The following is a 14,615-nucleotide window of genomic DNA, read 5'->3' as shown; positions in this document are numbered from 1 at the left end:
TTTTTTCTCCTGAACTTCAGAACAGTAGACTGTACCATGGAAAAAACCCAAATCAAACCATCAGAAAGACTAGAAATGCTGACAAGGCAAGGATTCAGACACCTCCCACTGGAAATTCTAAACCATCTGCTTTTCCTACTGTTGAACAAAGTCAAAACACAGAAATCTTCTGCAAAAGAAGTGATTTTCACCCAGCTCTGCACAATCACCCTTGTTTCAGCCACCTGTTGGTCCACAGGACCATTTTCGGTGAATGAAAATTACACAGACTTCTGTGTAATAATGGGCACTGCCTTATAACAAATACACACACTCTATGAAAATGTAAACACACTCCTGAGAATAATGCAGCTTTAGAGGTGAGGACCATTCAGTCTCCAGGATGTCAGCTGGGTCAAAAGCTTTCCTTTTGTACACAATTAATCCCAACATAATTAAAATAAAAGCAAGCTTTCTTAAATAAAAGCAGGTTAACTGCCTAGGTGGTGCATCTCAATACACTTCTCTCTCTTTATTTTCCCTTCAGGAGGAAGATCAGCTTTCTTTTGCAGGATGTTTATAGTGCAGCCTGACTGACAGCATCTGGGAGATCTGCTAGGTCACAGATATCTCTGTTCTCCAGTGACCTGTCCTGTCATCACCACAAAATCACCAGCTCTCTGCACCATATCCTTGCCTTTTCAGCAGGAACCTCTTTCAGTCTTGGAAAAATGCATAGAAATGCTTTGTGTGGTCACTATAAACAGGATTAAAAAACCCCAAGGATTCTGCTAGATCTTAAATGAGGAGAATTAGACACACAACTCCTAATGATTTAAGCTCTCTTAGGCTCTCTCAACAAGGCATTCCACTAGAACTGATGGTTTCACAATGGAAAAACAGTGGCATAATGGAGCATTTGGGTCCACCGATCTGCATCAGCCTTCCCTGAGACACAGGGACATTCACACAACTGGTTTTACCACTCTCCTTCAGTACCTTGGCAGAAATGCAATCCCCACTCTGCTAAGAGAAAAGGGAAATGTTGTATTTTCTGATTTTCTAGACAAAATGCTGGTTGTGGTACCACAACATTTGGCCTGACTGGCAGCTCAAGTGTATATTGCCAGGGCAAAGGGTGTTTTTAATATAGAAAGATGCTGCATTTATCAGCAGCTGACACACTTGCATTATTGTTGGAATGAGGTCTCAGGTGGGCAGCAGAGGCTGAGGGTGGCTGTGTGAGCCTCCAGCTCAGTAGGAGCTTGTTACTGAGCTTCCTCCACTGCTCCCACTAAAAAGGAAGGAAGGCCAAACTCCAGTTCAAAGCTTGGCAAAACCAGAACTGACACTTTTTTTGACTCACACTAAATTGGCACACACGTCTGCAAGCAATACAGACCCATCAACTCCCCTTGCAGCAAAGGCATTTCAAAACGGACACACGTTTTTGAGAAAAAATAATCACAAGGATGATTGTCTCTACCTCCATACTAGTATTGGGGTCAAGGTCATCACACTCTGATTCCTCTGAGCTGTTTGTCTCCTTGTTTGGCAGCATGAAGAGGAAGAAAGAGAACAAGAGATTAGATAAGAGATTGGTTAGTCAGGGCAGAGCAGCACATTTGTGAGCAGCATGGAAATGGGTAACAGTAGGGAAAATACTCCTGAAACACAAACAAAAAACAAACTGACAACAAAAAAAGGGAAGCAAAGGCAAAGACATGCTTTTGCCAGAGAAGCAGCAGTGATTCTGCAATTCATTCAGGTAGTGAAAACAAGGAGGAAGCAAGAGGAGGAAGAACTGTGCCACCATGCTGGAGCAGTGCTTCCCTCAGACCCAGTGCTTCCTCATCCAGAGGGATGCAGTGTCAAGGCTCCTCCCTTTGCACATGCCAGGGCTATTGCACCAGGCTTGTAGGGCAGAAAGCCTCTGCAAAGGAAAACACTTCATCATGGACTCTCCTGGAGAGGGGTGGATCCAAAGGACATGCTCAAGTGCTTTCCTGCATCAAGTCTGGACTTTGGTTGTGTCAAAATCACAACAAGTGTTTGCTTGCCTCTGTTGGGAGGGAAAGCCCCAGATTAGTCCTGAGCAGGCCTCATGGTCGGTTTATAGGGGTGGATCCTCTGAGTTGGAGCACAGTAGTCAGGCACCCAGAGCAGAAGATGGAGCTTAACCCCACAGTTCTCAAACTTTTCCATACTGGGAGATCTCAGAGAAAGAGAGAGAGACGCAGACACACAGACACACACAGACGCACACGCACACACACGAGACCTTCTCCTGGCAAGACAGAGTCAGCATCTCTGCCCTGTCTGATAACATGGAAAGAAAAAAGGTCATTGAGACCATCTCCCTAGACCAGAAACCTTAAGAATCCCCAGTCTGGGAAGCCCTTATCTTAACATCTGGTGAAATACTGACCTAAAGAAAACTCATTAGCAAGGCCACTGGTTCACCCAGTGGCTTTCTCACTGCTGCAGCTGCTCTGATGAAGTAGAGCAGAGGTCAGTAAATCACTAATGTCCAAATTTTAAGTTACTTAACCATGTATATAGTTGGGTTTCTTAATGAAGATTACTTACTTGCATGTGGGATGCCAGGAAAAAGAAAACAAAAAACAAAGACTGCATTTTATCTTGCATGCAAAAATCCTGCTAAAAATGGATACTACAAAAAAGGACCAAAAAAAGATAACTGAAGTTGAAAAAAAATCAAAACAAAACAACAAAAAAACCAAAACCCAAACTCAAAATTGCCACCCCCTCCCTCTCTCAGGAGAGGATGCTACAGGGGGTGGAAAGGATGGGAAGCAGGAGAGCAGCACAGAGCTTTCAGATGGCCTTACTCACTTTAACAGAGACTTTGTTCCCCAGAATATCCTTGGATTTACGAGGCCCATTGGCTTCATTTTTGCCACTGCTCTCCTTTTCCGCCCGCTTTCTCATGCGCAGGGTATGCCATGAACATGACTTCCTGTTGTACCAAAAAACGCAGCAATCAAATGGCAAATCATAGCAGGAAGAAAGGTTTTGGAAAGGGGAACCAGCATCCACATTTGCAATTACTGCAATTCCCTAGAAGGTGAAAGCCACTGGCAGGCAATATGCCTGTCTCAATCTCAGCAATGAGAGCTGAAGTTAAAACCAAACCAAAGAGTTCTGCAAAGCAGATGTTGTGCCACGCTTGCTGTTCAAGTGCATGGAGCAGGAAAAAAATGTCCATGATGGAAGCACAGGCAACTCAAACTTGGTCATCTGGTTTCAGGGACTTTGTCTTGCATTGCCACAAACAGAAATTTATTTTAATTTTGCTACATTTAAAAGACCAACCCAAGTCTCATTGGTTGAAAGTAGTGTAACAAATATAAATATGCAAGGATGGTTTTAATAGATTAGTCAGCATAATAAACTTTAAAAAATTAAGAAATTCAAGTTGTTGCTAACTACATGTGCTCAGAACACAAACAGCTCAATAAATTGGAACTGTGTTATTAATTTTCCAAGAGATAAGTAATTTCCTAGAATGACAAGTTCTGCTGTGTCTCTCAAGACCAAGAATTTCCCGTTTGACTTTGCCAATCCAGTTAAAGAGGACATCAGTCAGCCATGGCTTCTGGCTAGCATTAAAGCAGGCACCATTTCCAGTAAATTTTTCACCCTTTATTACTGCTCCTATGACCTTATTCTTGGAAAAAAATAAAAAAAGAACAGTATCCACCATTGTAAGAGCAATGCTGTGTTGACAAGAGAATTGCATATCAAAGCAGACATAAGAAAAAATCAAACCAGTTCTTGATATGGGTTTCATTTGGTTAAAATAGTGGACAGGTTGGGGGGGAATTTGGGGAGGGGTATGTTGTCCAAAGCATAAAGCTCTCAAAACAGCAGTGTGATGAGCTGGGATCCAGGTTCAAAGCATCTGCCCACCTTTAAGTCATGCAAATTTGATTTGCATGTTTAAGCCCAATGTTTGGCACATGTCACGTCTACAGTACCTTGACACATTTTACAAAGGAAGTTGTATGAAATCCAGGGATCACCTGTGATGCCAATAAAACGCAGTATGTTAGCAAGGTAGGACCCAAAGGATGCCCCACACAGCTGACGCTCCCCCATGAACACTGCGGCTGCCTCCTACGCGCTTCCTGCTCTTCCCTCAGCACCTGATGGGAGCTGTACAATAGCTCAGGTAAAGAACAAGCAAACCCTGCCACACCCACCAGACTGAACCGGGGCATGACAACTGTTTTTGCAACCAGGATTAGAGTCTGCACTAACTCAGCCTGTAAGGGTAGTCGTGTCTGAGCACAGGGAGCACCAGAGCACCCTGCACGGCTCAGACAGGCACTAAGTGCTGACTGGTATTTGGGTGTTTCTGGACAAGGTCAAATGTGAACTGCACAGCAGGGGAAGTTATCCAACACTTCAGGACTGTTACGTTTTCCTTTAGGATATATAAGAACATGGCAGATGGGGCTCTCTGATCTATATAATGAATATAGGTGAATAATTCATGGTGCCAGCACTGCTGGATCAACCGTATATTTTGTATTTGCCACAGAAGAAACAGCTTTATTACTTAAACTAAGTAGTCACTGTGATCTGGCAGACCAGATAGGGTTGAAGATAGCACAGCTCCAGGTTGTTTTTCACTCATAGGATTCCTATTATTCAAGCATCTTTTTGTTTTCAGGGTTGTTTTAGCAGTTTGACTCTCAAAAACATCCCTTAGGACTTTAAATCACACTGCAGTGAGAAAGAAAGAAGTGCAATTCATGTGTCTTTCAATTTTGTTACACCTTCCTGGCCACAATTCATCTGCCTACAGAATTTGATGCAGAATTTTACTGTACAGCTGCCATGAAATCAGTCTTCACCAGGAGTCTGGTACCGTGGACGATTCTAAGGGCACGTGGTTGCAAATTGTGGCTAGAGAGGAACCCGGGAATGGCTGTAGCAGATGTGCAAGAGATGTGCCAAGCAATTCCTTTGGCTTAACATGCAATTCCAGGTAGCATTCATTACTGACTGACAGGTAAAGTCATCATTTCTCTTAACTGAAATGGCACCAGAGATCAAGTTATTATTTTTAGTGAATCTGTCACAAAATCTTTTCTCGTGTTCAATTCTGCGCCTCGAGGTATTTGTGTAAGGTAACACAATTTGTAGCATACGTCATGCATTACCATCTAGTCATTTTAGATGTTAAAAGAAATCAACAGGTATTACTGAAAAGAGGGTTGTACCTTCTGTATTTAATACCAAAAAACCACTTCCTTGCATTAGTCATTTCAGACTGACAAATTTCTAAAAATCAGAAAAGAAAAATATATATCCACACATTTGTTAAATAAGCAACAAAATATTATAAACAAAATTAAAATCAAAACAAAACAAAATCAAACAAAAAAAAAGGGTCAAACTAATTCTTTTACCTCATTAAAACATGCTCATAGTGAAAATTTATTTTACATATTTAAAATAGTACATTTAAAATTAGTTACATTACAGGTACAATGATGAACATTGCGACTATTCATTATATTGCACAACCTGACTTCATCAATGTGAGTTTCTTTTCTTTTAAATAGTGCAAAATACTTTTTACAGGAATGTACTTGGATGGGGGTCTTGCAAACCAAAAAATATATTACAAAAGTTACTGCAAACAGAAAAAAACCCAAAACAAATGAAAAAAAAAAGAAGATACAAGCTGTACAAGGAAATTGCCATAGACAACAAAATCTCTCCTCCTTGAGAAGCAAACCTCAGTCCAACACAGAGTCTGGATTTTTGTGTTTGATTTTTTTTTATCTAGATGCTGTTATAACCAATATATAGATTAGTAACTTAATACAACATAAATATAAGTCCAGTCCAAGCAGGTCCATGTTGGTGTAAAATGGTGTCACGTAAAGCATATCTTTAACCATCTATGGTTTTATTTCTCTCCAAAGTATAAACAAAATCCCACAAAATGAAAATAAGCAAAACCCGAGCTATCCACCATGGCTGCCCGACGCTGCGGATTGACCACTCAGCTTGTTCCAATGGCACTGTAGATAAAAATCAGCAGGATTTCCCTACCATTTGGGTTTGTTTATTTTTATTCATTTATTTTATTTTCCTCAAAAAATCCACACAGTGCTCCCAGCGAAGCCAATAGGGCACTTACTTGATGCTTCCATCGCTATTATCTGTAGTGGATTTAGGGAGGGGAGCCAAGATACTGCCAGGGATCCATCCTTCAGCAGCTGGAGAGTGGTCGCTTGCAGGCTGGTACACCAGGAACATGTTCTGCTGGTTGATAGCAAGGATCTGAACCACCTCTCCTTGATTCACACAGATCTCATCCTCCTTCAGTGCATAGTAATCTTTAATCACCACCATGGAAGAGGTCCCATTGCACCCTCCCAAATCAGTCTGCAAACGGACACAACACAAACCCGTGAGCGGCCGGCGCGGAGGAACCTGCCCTTTCTGGCAGCAGTCCCACTACTTCATGTTCAGGCTAACCAGACCAGGGAAAAGGACACAAAATACTTGGAAGTTCACATTGGCAGAAAAGGATTTTAAAGATCTGAAAGGTGGCAGTAACCTAATACAAACCAGTCTCCTATTTCACATCAGACTTCAAAGCTGCTCATGACTGTGTCCCTGGGTGTTCTCATCTGCGGGGGTGTCACAGATGAATGGTCTGTGCTGAGCCAAATGGGGAGAAAGACAAATGAAGCTGAGTGAATACTCACAGTTAAATATAGGTCAGATGGAAAGAGGCTTTGGTCAACCTCAGACAGCAGCAGGGTCCAAACACGGTTGGTGGCCACTGACTCTTTGGTGGTTTGTGTGCAGCACACCGGTACCCCAATTATACCTTTAGCTGGCACCCTGTGAGCTGTTATGTGGGAAAAGGTCTAAGCTCTTCCCTACCACAGACTTTTTCAGGAATAGGTGGTTAATGGCTATCAGAGAAGCCTGAATATTACTTCTGCCAGTACTGGAAATGGATATCTAGTTCACCAGATCTGCAAGCACAGTGCCCTGAAAAACATCGAGATCAGTGCTTAAGGGTCAGGCTCTGTCTCTGTTTCCCAGATGAAGTGTCATCCATGTGGATGCCAGGGCTTTTGCTGTTTAATCCTAAATCACATGTTACCCCATTGCTTCAGTATGTCGATTCCTGTTGACCTGGTTAGCTGCTAATTAAAGATAACATCATGGATCACCTGTGGCACAAGGAATGGGCTGTGAGATCATGTTTTATTAGATGAGCTCAGTACCTTGCTTTGTTCATACTTGTCTCCGGGCTGTGAGTGCTCATACCCTGTGCTGCCATTGGAGGTAGATATCTTCAGGGGTGGGAGAGATGGGTTACGGCTTGTAGCCTTCAAAGGCTTCTCAGACCCCACTGGAATAGAGGAATGGGGCCTGGTGTTGGGCTGGGGCACCCTGCCAGCCTGGGGCCGCAGCACCGCCGAGCTGTTCTCCTTGCGTTGGTACTCGATGGGCGACTGCAGCGCTGCAAGAGAGGACAGGAGTCAGCCACCTGCTCCCAACAGCACTGCCAGGGGCTGCAGAGGTGTTCCAGCAGGTGGGATGGTTCAAACACAACAGACTCATACGCTGCAAACCAAACAGGAACAGGAGATGCCGCCCATGGAAGCACATGGTGTGTTCATGGCCGGACAGGACACAAGCACTTCACACTGTGCTGTGCATGGACTGAACACAGTGCTCCAGGCTGATGTGAAGAACAGCTTCTCTGACCTACACAGTGAGCAGGCTAAAATGTTTGCCATTGACAGCATACATAATTGCATTCATTTTCTTTGAAATTGCACAAATTCATCACATCCTGTAGTCAAAATAAATGAAAGCCTGACTAAGAGGCACACAGCACATTTGCAGTGAATTTTGCTAACATCAGAAAACACAGGTCAAGACCTCTAAGTCTCATTTGCATATTCCCAAGAAAGTGTGACTATTAAAAACTCTTTGGACGTGATGCACTGCAACTTGGCTCTCAATGTGCTTTCTACATGAACTGCTTTGGTTCAAGGAAACTGCTGGAACTGGCCAGCAAGTCAGGAAGTATAGATGGCACCAAGACATTCATCCCAGCAGTCCAAACCTCTCCAGAAAACACCCAACAGGCAACACTAAACAGCTTCATAAGCCATAAAAAATAAAGTCTGCTTGTGAGAGTAGATTTTATAGTCATGGAGAGAGCTTGCACTGGGAAATCGTAGGACAAAATTCCAGACCATAAAGAAATAAATAATCTGTTATGTTTGGAGGAGAAGGGATCAGGGCTGGGACTCACAGTGGGCAGATTTGCTGGGCTCAGGCTACCAGTCCCAGACCTATGGGCTTGGTTTTTTGCATGTCATGTTGATGATGATTTATAGTCTGTTAATACTGTGTACATGCATCAGACTAAACCTACTGGAATGCAGAGAGACTAGTCTAGCAAGGGGCAGACAGAGGACATAATGTCACAGCATCAGCCCCACCAGGGAACCACAACAGAAGGAATGTATTTCCCAACAAAATGAAAAGGAAAGAAAAACAGAAAAGCTCAGCACCATACAGCACACTCTCTAGCATTCCCCTTCCAGAGAAAGGCAGGACAACTCAAGAAATCACTAAAGAACAAATGACTGGGAAAAAATCAATCAAGGAGGATGCCAGATCACCATTATCTTCAAAAGGACACAGACACAGATCTGTAGCAATCTGGAAGATTACTTGTCTCTAAAACCTGACCCTGGTCACAAAAGCAGATTGTATTTATGCCACAGTGACTGCCAGTTTCACTTGCTTACCTCAGCTGCAGCTGAAAATGGTTTGGTCCTGCTGCAGACCAGCTACAGAGGGCAAGGAAGGCTGGGGAGAACTTTGACAATGATTTTGAGAGTGACATTTTTCTCCTGTATACAGTAAATAAGGCTGCAAGGTAGTTATCAGTAAGATCTGAATGGATACTCCTCAATCTATCTTGAAACAATCTACTGTACCCAGTACTTTTAAAGGGTACTTAGCTGAGTGTCCATTTCTGAGTGCTAATTCCACCATGCACTATCACAGTGATGCCTGGCTTCCAGCCTCCAGTTCAACATCTGTCAGTATTCTTAGGAGCTTCTGGCAAAAGTCAGTGTCTATCTACTTGCATGCTCTCTTCCTCTCTCAAATTCCCCCCACAAAACATGATTAAAGAAAGTACAGATGGATGGAATTTTCCTTATGAAACGTGTCCAGCAGTGACAGACTTTTGTTACACTTGCTTCTTAAAGAACAATGACAACAGCCCATCATTTGATGCACAGCCTGTTTCTCAAGTTTAGCAGCTTTTACTTTTCCATTGAAAAAATGAAAAACTTGAATTTAACATTTTTACATTAATGAAGTTTAGATGCAAATCCCCTGCATTGTACACAGCCCCAACTCTTTAGGACTTCCCTGGTGAAGAGAGAAAAATCAGAGACAGCTTGGGCAAGAACTCAAGGGGAATATTTTGTTATTAAGTTTACACAGCATTGGCTCAGTGTGGATTTAATATGATTTTAAGGACAGAAAACATCTGCTTTAATGAAATGCAAAGCTAAAGAACATATTTAAAGATTAGGCAGCCCTAATAAGATTACATTCTAAAAGCCACTTAAAATATTCTGGACTGGACAGGCTCTACTAGATACAGTATCATTTTCTTGGATCTTATTTATAGTTTTAAGGTAAATCCTTAAGCTTGTGTTTTAATAGAAATCTATTTTTACTTTGGCTTTAGAGATAGTGATGATTATGTTCCTAACCCATCAAATTGCTTGCAGGCCTCATAGAAGATAGGCTGAATAGGGGCTGTGAAGATGTCTCAGTAGAAAGAGAGGCTCACAGGGCAGTAAGTCCTGCGAAAATAAGATGAAATACTTAAAAAATAAAAAGAGCAAGCAAGAAAGATATGGAAGGGACAGAAAAACCCTGCATTAGTGCCTGCAGAGCTGTCACAAGGCTTTAAAAAAAAAGTCTGCAGCTATTAGTGCAACTTATTTTTATTCCAATAATTCCAAAGCAAACTGCATGCCATAAACCTATCAAGTTTTGATACCAACTGGTCAAAATGAAGCACTTGGACTCTTCATCACCAGGGTATTTAAGGAATCATTTTGCCATGGTTGTATGAGGCCATTTCTATTCCAAGTCACAAAAACCCAGTATCAAGTTGTGGCATCATGGGTGAAATACATTTCCTTTCTCAGCTCAGCCATAGATTCTGAACTGTCACAAACAACTTTTGCTTCCCAGTAACCCCTTCCCAGTTAACTTCTGAAAAGTAAAATTAAGCTGAATTAAAATTTTTAAAACCTCCACACTGAAGAAAAGGGGACCTTTGATGTGATCTGAAGAAAGAACCTCTATTTTGCTGCAAAAAAATCCACAAAACCAAACTCACTCCCCTAAAAAAACCACAAAACCTAACATATTGTGCCAAGCCCAAACATCTTGATTCAAGCAAATATGTTTTATTATTGAACATGTATTAAGCTATTGAATATAGAATTCTAATATAAGCTCTATAAAATAAGCTCTTATGCAATGAATAGTGCAAAGCAACCTTGGAGGCATCCAGAGCTACTTTGTTGCTTCCAAACAAACAAAAGAGGTACTATTTTTAGATTCTTTGTCTTGTCCTGTTCCCTTCTCTTACCCTTATCCACTCAGGACCAGGAACAAGCTGAAATTGTTAACTGAATTTGATTCCTCTGTATTTTCAAATGACACACTTTTGTTGGCTGTGTGTGTGTCTTGTTTTTGAGAGTTTTTTTTTTGAAACATAGCTTTAATTTGAAATATTATTTCAGACCGCCTCAGATCAATTTCTACAGCAAAGCTGATACTTTGGAAAGGCCCCTTTTCATGCACAGCTCCCATGGTTCCTAGGAGAAGGATGCCCTTGCCTCCTTGCTCTTTCCTTTTTTTTGTTTTTTTAAATTGAAAGCTGCTGCAGCCCTGCAGAGCTGGGACCTGTAGGGAGGTGCATGGTGGGGCAGCTTTCATCCCACCTCACATCCTCAGCTGGTAGCACACAGGGATGTCTAACAGGAGGCTCCTGGGGATAAACCTTGCTCTGAGTAAATGAGAGATACTGTGTAGACACAGTGGAAACCTGGCTTCAGATTTAAAATCTCACTGTACAATGGAAAGCAACAGGTGACAGAGCCCTGCAAACCCCGGTACAAAAGCATCACCCACGGAGGGGCCTGAGGAACATGAGCCTAAGGGACACATGCAGAAGTGGCTCAATGATTTTCTCACAGAAGAAACAAGGACAAGAAGATTCTAAATCCTATTTAGCATTAAAGTTTGGGAAACAGAGCAAAGACCATGTACATACCATTCAGGAAATCACGCTGTGTGTCCAGGACCTGGTTGATGTCCTGTACCCAAGCTTGTTTAATTTCTGGATTAGCTGCCTGCAAAATGACTCTCTCTGATGTTTCCCGGCTCATTAGAGCAAACTTGCAGGGATCATTGTCCACGTTTTCTTCAATGATAAGGTAGTTCATCTGAAACAAGCCAAGGTAAGCATTTAACAGGGAGCACGAGCTAACATTACACAAGAATCAAAACTGTTGTGAAATGTTCCTGAAAATAATTAAGTGCAATAACAAACCGTTAGATCATAATAAGAAGAATCAGTCTCATGTAGATATACCCAGAAAAATCTAAATCTTAAATATGATGCTTAATAAAGCTCTGACAGATGTACCAGACCTCCACCCGCCTTGTCTTGAATTACAACTTCTATTTTAAGTAACACAGAACCTGACTGATGTCCTTTAAATTTACTGAAACCCATAAACAGACAAAAATGTTCCTATTAATATGTTAATAAAGTCTATCATTCCTCCAATTTAAATAAGTGTTTATATTTCTTGTCCTGTGATAAGAAAGTCTCAGTCATTAGAGCATTTTAAAAATGGAACAGACTGTGCACAGGGATATAATGAAAAAAAGAGCATTCTCCTGTGATGCTCCAACAGATCTTATTTCTAGCAGATTAGAGTCATCTGTGTGTAATCACTTCACTTGACTCTAGTCACAGATACTCTTTCTGGAAATCATATGGATGGGAATTTTGGCTGCTGTCCTGCCCTTGGGAGGCTTCTGTTTTAAGTGTACTCATAACTTCAGCTTTTCCTGAGATACTTAGAGTAGTAAACAAGAATAAGTTGGCATAGCCTCCCAAAAAAACAAGAGAGGGAGTGTCTTCAAAAGCAGACAGCTCTGAAGACCAAGGCAGTAATGTCCCCTAGAAGAAATCCATCTCTAATTGCTCTGAGTATCTGTCAAGGTATGGAAATCCACTCCACATCAGAATATTGTTCAGCATTCAAACTGGAAGATGGAATTAGCATCTTCCTTTGCTCCTGGGGGTCCCTGTGAAGTTCAGTGACAAGCAGGAACTCCCCTGACATGAGGACATGAAAGGACAAGGACAAGGACACACAGGTGAGCATGGACAGTGCTCTTGCTCCTGATCTGAGCTCATTTTCCTCTGGTTGATAGCCAAACCAACACTGGTATGACTCCAGGTAAAAGATGTGTAGAGTCCCAAACCCCCTATTTGTGTCTCAGGGAGATGCATTCATCAAGGCTTCCACTTTGGTATTTTGTGAGCCTGAAAGGTATCCAACTGAGCGGTATCTGAGAAGGGATGTGAAATTTCTCAACACTAAGGACCTGATTGTGTAAAAAAGGGTTCTTTGCTAATGCAGGACAAGATGCTGAAGCTTCTGTCACAGTTTGAGGGTGACAGACCTCGGAGAACAACATCTGTGAGTCTCATCTTGCTGACAGACCAGAACAGCTGCATTTGAAGTCATATGCACTCTTTGCTCTGTGGCTGTGACAGAGGAAAGAAATGGGATCTGTGGTGCTGGCTCAGGTGGAGGCCCCGCTGTGAGGTGGGGATGCTCAGGGCCCAGGGAGGCAGGGGAAGGTCCTGCTCCACTGAGAGCCACAGCTCCTCCCTCTGGGAAACAGACAGATGCAAAAGCACTGAGAAGCTCAAGTGGGGGCTGGGAGGGAGGGTGTGAGAGCTGCTGGCACACAAGCTCCATGCTGAGGTGGGGGAGACACACATGGAGCCACAGGAGATCCCACACTTGCAGGAGACACTCAACAGGAGAATGAGCTGTTTGCCAAGCAGAAGAAAAGGGGTTGGAAAATTATCATACAAAAATTTTAAACTCAGGCAGTGGGAACAGCATTCCTTTCGTAGGCTGTGTAACTAGAAAAGCAACTCATACCCTCGAGGCAAGCTAATTTTATTGACATTAGGAGAGATTTATTTTTCTCTCTTTATCTACAATATACAATTCAGGAATTGTTTCCTGCAGATAAAAGCCTCATTGTTATATATACAATAAACTGAAGTAAAAATGATTCATACTATTTCCATCTCCAATTTTAATAATGATTTAAATCAGCAAAAAAGATAAAATCAAAGCTGATCATCTAAATGAAGATGATTGTTTATTTGTACACTTTGGGTTTTCCCTTGATGGCCTATTATTTGGTTAGAAACTATAAAATACACTGACTTGCAAATGGATATAGGCTTTTCAGTAAATGCTGCTGTTTCCATCAGCCAAGAAGACAACCTCATTTCAGTAAATATGCTGTTTACCATAATTTGTTTAGTTATATATGTTAATATGCATTATTTCAGCTGATAGTGTTCTCTTCTATTTCACATTAATGCACCATTTAAAACTCAGAGCAAACAAAATGCATTCCCCCATGTCTCTTAACCTGTATCTTTGAAAAGGAAATCAGTGCCAGACTGGTTTCTCAGCTTTGAATGACCCAGAAATTCAAATGAATCAGTGATTTTGCTCTTTCTGCAGGCACAGCAAAGGCTGTTCTACCAGGAGATGTGCAGCACTCATTCACTTTCACTGACCATTTCACAGGTTAACTTTGCATTTGTTAAACAAAGAAGTATTTCCACTGGTTACTTTCAGTTTTTACTTTTAGCCCCAGCCCTGTAATCTGGACAGATTATTTAAAACCAAAAATAATTTCTCAAAACTCTCTTTATAGTTTATCTGGTTTTGTAATTCCTCACAGCTGTATTTTTAGAATTATGTGTGGTTTTATTTGTCTTTGAAACATTCTTGCAACATCCAAATTTGTACTAAGAGCCCTCACCCAAATTAGGGAGAGTATTTCCAGAAATATCGTATTAAAGGGTTGGTACTGACTTACAGTTTGGCCTAAAATGACTGTTTTGGGTACTGTATCTTCATTTACCTTTTATGATCATGCATAAAAGCAACTATTGTAAATGTCCTTTGACTACTGTACCTTCATTTACCTTTTATGATCATGCATAAAAGTGACTATTGTAAATGTCCTTTGACTCCTGCAGGTTTGGTAGCAGTATTTGCTAAATCAGAGCTATGAATGATAGAGGATCTGCTCTGGCTGTGTTCCTTGTAAAAATTACCCAATAAATTTAGACACCCAGTGGTCTACTTAGAGATGGTCTCAAGCAGTTTCTGATCCACTGAAAGGTAAATGCAAATGTTTTCTGCACATTGCTGTCCCCTACGACAGGATCAACCTTA

The 14,615-nt window shown here is 41.6% G+C and overlaps 1 protein-coding gene across 7 annotated transcripts in view; it reads right to left on the bottom strand.

Moving 5' to 3' along the window:
• Window positions 1-14,615, bottom strand: part of KALRN (kalirin RhoGEF kinase) — a 465,987-nt gene that overhangs the window by 22,318 nt on the left and 429,054 nt on the right. For all 7 annotated transcript variants that reach the window (XM_030952836.1, XM_030952840.1, XM_030952837.1 and 4 more), the window contains 5 exons: window positions 11,375-11,546; window positions 7,266-7,504; window positions 6,161-6,408; window positions 2,836-2,959; window positions 1,466-1,525 (listed from right to left, as the gene is read on the bottom strand). In XM_030952836.1, the coding sequence (XP_030808696.1) occupies window positions 1,466-1,525; window positions 2,836-2,959; window positions 6,161-6,408; window positions 7,266-7,504; window positions 11,375-11,546 (843 nt within the window). The remainder of the gene's footprint in view (window positions 1-1,465; window positions 1,526-2,835; window positions 2,960-6,160; window positions 6,409-7,265; window positions 7,505-11,374; window positions 11,547-14,615) is intronic.

This window comes from Camarhynchus parvulus, chromosome 7, assembly GCF_901933205.1.
Source record: "Camarhynchus parvulus chromosome 7, STF_HiC, whole genome shotgun sequence".
Classification (NCBI taxonomy): Eukaryota; Metazoa; Chordata; class Aves; order Passeriformes; family Thraupidae; genus Camarhynchus; species Camarhynchus parvulus.
Note: the sequence above shows the minus strand (reverse complement) of the source record. Positions and strands in the feature narration are given on the sequence as shown.